Genomic DNA, 6,807 nt, shown 5'->3' with positions numbered 1-6,807 from the left:
TTTTTTTGCGTGAGTTTGTTCGGTCTCGCCCCTCCTTTGTAATGGACTGCGTATATAAAGTGGGGATCATTAAGAATGCTGCTGTGGATACATATAAATGGTTAATATAAATAAAAACAATTTTGAGAATTGCTGACGGTAGTGTCTGCAGTTTTTTCCCCTTTTTTTTAAACATTAGCTGCAAGTTCTAAAAAACATCTTTATCTTATGGTCAAAGAACATTTTAAGGGTATTTCTCTTAAAGAATTAATGTTTTAACATTCAAACCATCTGACCTGAAGAGTCCAAATCTAATTTTCAAATTATTTTTGCTGTTTAAGTTGGTATTGTGTTGTATTTAAAATAAATGTGTGTTTAAACAATCAGACGTTTATTGGTTTTTAGGGCACAAATTAAGAAAGCATCACTGAGGCTGAAGAAGTGGCTGATTTTCTTTGTTTTAAGTCGTGCTTTTAATGAATTTGAGGACAAAGAAAAGGAAACTAAGCAAACTCAGAGTTGCAGAAGTGATTCGTGAGATAAAAGATGAAAGACAAAAAATCTAAAATGCAACTTCTATGAGCTTTTAGATGCTCTGGTTGAGGAGTTTGTGGGAAAATAGTTTGAAGACACTGAAGTAGCTGAAGATAAAATGACACTTGATTGTAGAAAAATTAGTTGTGTGATAATAAAATGAGTGACGGCTGACTTTCATTAAGCCGTTTTATTTAAAGTCCTGCTTCTGCTCGCTGTCATGTTGTCGAGTATCTGAGGCTCTTAAACAGAAGCTTTCTGATGCCGTTATTAAACTTTCCTGCTATGACAAGTTAAAATACCCTTTTCTGCTTTTAAGTGTCAGCAACTGCAGCTAAGCATAAATTACCATCAGGTGGAAGAATAATCCTGGCTGGTCTTTACACAGAAACGAACATGTCGGAGAGATTAAGATGTTTTCAAGTGTTTTCAGTCAAACGTCGTCGCTGCTTTTTTTGTCGTAACAAGTTGGACTGTAGCTGAATAAACAGAGCTGATGAGCAGCTTTCTGGTTCAGACGGTCAGAACCAGTAATCCATGTTAGAAATAACAGAAATAAAAGTGTTTAAAGGGGCCTCTGTGTCTTTGAATGTTAAAATAGACCTTAAACCTTAAAAAAGGGAAGACGGTGACAGTAGTATTCTGGGTAAATAAGTAGTTGGACAGCAACAGAGGTGTTTTTTGGTGGAATAAACCTTTAAAACCACAACTCATTAGTGAGAACACACTATCTGGGAAAAATAAACCTTTAAAATAAGTTGTCAACAGTAGAGTATTGGGTGGATTAAACCATTTAATTCTAAATATTTGCACAGAATGTAATATTTTAGCTGAAATAAGCCTTTAAATGATAAGTACTTCAACTAAATGTAGTATATTTGGTAAAATTAAACTTTAAATTCTCAGTATTTGGACAGAATGTAATGTTTTGGGTAAAATGAACCTTCAAACTGTAGGTCCTTGGACAGGATGTTTTATATTGGGTGTAATAAACCTTCAAATTATAAATACTTGGACAAAATGTCGCATTTTAATAAACCTTTAAACTATAAGTAGTTCAACAAGATGTAGTAAACTGAGTAAACGACACTTTAAATGATAAATACTTGGACAGAATGTAGTGTTTTGGCTGGAATAAACCATTTTGGGGGTCATCCACTTCGGTAGGGGGCGCTGTGGCCCAATACAAGGGTCCTGGTAGTGCTGTCCTGAAACTGCAGCCTCCTGCGCTGACATATAAAAGTGAAATAACTCCAAACATCTGTCTGGATTTAATAAACTTTATATAAAAGATGGCATTTCTGTTTTAAAACATCCAAGATGGCGGCTGTCGACGCGGTTCTCCTTCACTTTGGTTTCGTCCAACCGCGGCACCACCGAGGAAGAAGCGGCCGAGCCGGTGGAGGAGGAAGAACCGGTACAGCTCCGTGAGCCGCCGCTGACACATGGCCGAGCCGGTTCGGCGGCAAGTTTCAGCTGAAATATTTCCTCCGCAGTAGCCGCCTCCCGTGTCCCTCTCATGGCGGAGACAGCAGAGAACCGCGGCCCTCCGGCTGCTGGAGGTGACCCGACACCGAGCGACCCGGAGCCGGGCGGCGGGGCAGGTGACCCGACGGTGGCGGTCCCTCTGGGGCTGGACCGGGATCGGAGGAAGAAGCTGGTCCTTCATGTGGACCTGAACAACACCATCCTGGTGTCGGACGCGGTGACGGCTCAGGGGACGGTGGCTGCCCTGGACTCCTTCCTGACCACCGTCACCTGGGGGCGGATGAACAAACACGGTAAACCGGACAGCGACGGTCAGGATGCTAATGTTGGTTCCAGTTCAGAACTCCATTCAAAAAACAGCGAATTTAAGCCGCTTTCCTTCACTTCCCCTCAACAAATGAGCTGTCAACAATTCAAAATATTCGGATATTATTATTAGGTAGCTCATCACTGGCTGGGCCGGGTAACAGGTCAACTTCACAAAGATCCAGGGGCGCTTCCAGAAACGTCTCAGTGGGGGGGCCGGATGGGAACAATGGACATTTACACAAAAACACCAAAACCTGAACCCAGAACTGAACTACAGGAATTCTATTATCTGTGGTTGTGTGACTGTTACTTTAAATCTGTGTTCATAGGGGGGGGATCACCCAATTATGATTAAAGTAATTAAAGTTCTGTCCACCAGTGATGACAATTCTCCATCTAAAGCTAATTATGGTGCAGTTAAATGCATCTGTATTGTTAGTCAGCTACTCTTTGGCACGTTTTAGGTGGTATATTCTATGGAAAACCTGGTTTATGTGGGTATTTCCACTTATCTGAGTTAGTCAGTCCCTCGTGGTGGTAAAAACAAACCACTTGTGGGTCAAAAATGTAAGAAAATCTCCCATTTTTGTTCTTTTAAACATCATTATCGCGCCCATTGACTATTTCAGTGTTAAGATTTCTGTCCATGTCTGATGATTCATCAAACTAAAGCCAATTACGGTGCAATTGAATGCTTTTTGGTGTCACTCAGCTACTCTGTGCTATACTTTGTAGTTAATTTCGACAGGACACCAGGTTTTTCCAGGTATTTCTGAACATCCAGGTGACTCAGGCCTCGGCCGTGTTGAAAACAAACCAGACTCTGGTCAAAAATACAGGAAATGTCATATCATTGTTCTCTTAAGCTTGGAATCATGGCGCCTGAAGGTTGCAAAGCATGATTGTTTTTTAATTTAATATCCCTGCAGTGTCGCCAGTAGTTGTGCCACACACTTCCATCATCTATGCAGGTGTTCTGAGTCATGTTTGCCGACTAGTTTTGCATTTAGACTTGTCAAATGCTAATTTAATTGTCGTACGCTATTTCAATTTAACCCACATGCAGCTGCACGTAGACGAAGTTTCACATATTGATAGAGGACAGTTTGGTGACGCTGCTTCTCAGACCTCCAGAGTTTATTAATGATTTGAATGTTAAAAATTCAGACGCCAGTTTATCTGACTAAAGCCAGTTACGGCACGAGTCGATGCTCGTTGTATTTTGGTTGTTACGCTCTATAACGGCATCAATATCATGTCACTGCTGCAAATATCCTGCTGTGAAACGACAAAGTGTCCCTCATAAAACAACTTGTAATGACAGAATAATATTTTTAAAAATCAAATAGACTAATAAAACAGACGATTAAAGTAAGTAAGTGATAGAAAATGAGAGAATTGTCAAAGTGGTGTGTAGAAGTGAACGTGACCATGAGGCAGGAATACACATAATATGACAGTATTGGTCTTTCTGTGGCCTGTTATCTGTTGCTGCTGGATTTAAACCTCTCCATGTGACCCCTGTTGTGTCATCTCTGTGCAGGAACCTGGGAGTGGCTCAGCGACTCGCCCTCCTTGCTGCCGCCCTGCAGCGACGCCGTCTCCTACTACTCCCAGTTCGGACGGACGCCCGGTTTCACCTCAGCGGCCGGGCGACGCTTCCGGGGGGTTCTGGACGAGCATCTCGACCTGCTCCGCTGGCCCGAAGGCGCCAAGGCAAGAGAGAGACAATAGAACGTCGTGTAGCGTCAGGAAACTGATCTCAAGTTCTGCCCTGAGAGAAAAGCCGTTCCTCTTTAAGCACCGTTATGTTTTACATTCAGATTTCTCATTTAGTCAAGAAAGATGCAGCAACAATGCAGCACTAAAACCTTTTTGCATCTAACATTTTCCTGATATATGACAACATTCATGAGCAAACAACCATTTATTATCTGAGTTTAGTTCTTATACGCTCTATTTTTAATGATTACCTGACAGCTCTGCATTGTATAAATGAGGTGCACATGTTGACTTGACTTGTGGAGTTTTAGGTTTCAGCCAGATATGAATCGTCCGTCCTGCACAGCTGGAGGTAGAATAAACTCAAACATGTCTTTTGTGCAGCAAAGTTCTAATCACTAAAAACGAAACAAAACTAAGTTGATTTTTCTGGATTACTTTACAAAAAATGAAAAAACTTGATGCACAATAGTGAAAAGTGTCCACAGGTGAAACCAACACTGTGGAAAAAAGTGCCTCTACAAACTATAGATATTATACTAATTGTGTTTTTAATTAATTTCCGTCCTTGCCTCCTCTCTGCTCGGTGTAAACACTGTCTGCAGTTCAGCCGGAAAACTCCCTGAATTTTTAACACATGACTGTTGATCGTAGCCGAGTCACTAAAAGCTTCACGGTTACGCTGACGAACTCAGAATTTTTTGTTTTTTGCAGGATCGCGTTAAACCAAAAGTTTGTTTTAATAAGAAACTTCTAATGAGACATTAAAATACCACAATGTTATGCTAATAAAACTGTCCACGACGCATCATTACTTCAAGGACCAGTGAATCTTTCTGTTTTTAAAGTTTCTGATGGAGAATTTCTTGTTGTTTTTTTTTTACAGGATCAGGTGAAACCAAAAGTTAATTTTGGGGAAATTGTAAACATAAAATGTAGAATAAAGTGATTTTGATGCTCTTAGATTTGACCAGAATCTCCAGCAGGACCGTACATCATGCATGATTACTTCAAGGACCAACAAATCTTCCTGTTTTTGATAAATGGTGTAGTTTCAACAGTTTTATTTAAAGGGATCAGTATGTTTAAAAAGCAAAATAACTCGGGGTATTCTGTCGTCTTTACAGCTGCCACTTTGGTCAGGAATTAAAGATTGGATTTCCATAAAGCTGAGACACTTTTGATCAACAGTCAAATTTAAAAAAACAAAAACAAACAAGAATCGTCAAACCTGCTGCAGCAGAGGTTCAGATATCTCAGCTATGAGTTCCTGGGTTCTACATTTCCCATAATGCAACTTGGTACTATTTGTCATTGAACTTATAACAGAAGTTTTTTTCTTTCTTTTTCTGCAGATATATTTTTACTGATTTCTAAGAACAATCTTTTTAGCAATGTGCAGCTCATGTCAGATGGATTCATTCTTATATTAACGCTTGATGTGGCCACTTTAAATCTCTGCATTATGCACTTTATAATAAGATGAACTCTTTTTTTTAACTGTTTGGAATTAAGGAAAACTGGAGCTTGTATTCAAATGAGTGTTAAAGGATTAAGCCCAAACAATAAGAAGTGTTCTTGGAAATAATGTCAGTATAAATAAGACAGTCTGGCTTTATTGTGTTTATATGCAAGTAACAGACTGGTTTACTGGTGAAATGCTGCTTTTCACGACTGGGTTTCTCTTCCTGCAAACCAGTTTGGCTGTTTGCTGACTCGGTTTTTTTTCTCCCTGCAGAGCGACAAAGATCTGTCGGTGAAAGGAGAGGACGGACGCCTGTACCACTGGATCCTCCCGTCCTTCTTCCAGCTGCTCAGGGACCTGGTGCAGGAGGGACGGGACTTCGCCGTCGTGTTTCGGACGTTTGGAAGCGACCTGCCTCGCGTGCTGAGAGCTGTGCACCGAGCGCTGAGCGAGGGAACTCACCCGCTGTTCCCCGACCTGCCCGACCTCAAGGTGAGGTCACATCACACACGTTCATCAGACAAAACGAGGCTCTGTTGTCATGTAAAGCAATAAAGCCTCAAGCAATTAGAAGACAGAAGAAGTCGTATAAATGCTTCCAGTGTGCAGGACTGTGCTGCCTCGTTTGTGATGTAAACACCTTGATGGCTGGAGGAGGAGGAGGCAGTGTCTATCTCAGGGATGTACCAAAGTATTCCTTCTATGAAAGAAACAACCCGTTTTAAACCAAATCAGAGCTCCAGACCAGCGTTTAGTTTCACGGCTGACACAGTTGGTCGCACCAGGATGAGTCTGAAACGAGTGAAATCGGGCGTTCAAATGTCAGGTTTGTCCAGAAATGAAACCCGGTGATTTATTTTGCATTTAAATACGTCAGTGCTGCCGTCAGTCTTGTTCATATAATAGCAGGAAGTCATAATTATGGTAGTGAGGTAGTCGCCTTCTGCTTTCTAATAATGTTTCAAAGAAAACATGTCAATCTAACGCTCTAAGAATGTTTTACGGATATTTATTATTTCAAATAATGTCCCTGTGAGGACAAAAGGTCATTAAGACGTAATGTTTTCATTGCAACATGCAGAGGATGTTTTCAGATTTTGATAAACGACAACAAAAGAAAAAACGTTTTCAAGATGCAGTCGAGACGTTCCTGTAAAGTGAGAGATTAACAACATTTTGCCTGTTGTGTTCTAAGGATGTTGTTGAGGTACGTTCTTCGGTTAAACATTCTCACAACGTTACACGATAACAAACGACGAATGCAACAGTCTGAAAATTTTAAAGAGTCTATCCAGCCTTTGTGAAGAACA

The 6,807-nt window shown here is 40.8% G+C and overlaps 1 protein-coding gene across 1 annotated transcript in view; it reads left to right on the top strand.

Annotated features, from left to right (window-relative positions):
* Nucleotides 1-1,732: 1,732 nt before the first annotated feature.
* LOC103362016 (uncharacterized) overlaps nucleotides 1,733-6,807 on the top strand; it is a 15,028-nt gene continuing 9,953 nt past the window's right edge. The window contains exons 1-3 of the mRNA XM_008288261.1: nucleotides 1,733-2,294; nucleotides 3,854-4,026; nucleotides 5,771-5,989. Of these exons, the coding sequence (XP_008286483.1) occupies nucleotides 2,033-2,294; nucleotides 3,854-4,026; nucleotides 5,771-5,989 (654 nt within the window). The 5' untranslated portion in view covers nucleotides 1,733-2,032. The remainder of the gene's footprint in view (nucleotides 2,295-3,853; nucleotides 4,027-5,770; nucleotides 5,990-6,807) is intronic.

This window comes from Stegastes partitus, unplaced genomic scaffold (assembly GCF_000690725.1).
Source record: "Stegastes partitus isolate 25-593 unplaced genomic scaffold, Stegastes_partitus-1.0.2 Scaffold549, whole genome shotgun sequence".
NCBI lineage: Eukaryota > Metazoa > Chordata > Actinopteri > Pomacentridae > Stegastes > Stegastes partitus.
Note: the sequence above shows the minus strand (reverse complement) of the source record. Positions and strands in the feature narration are given on the sequence as shown.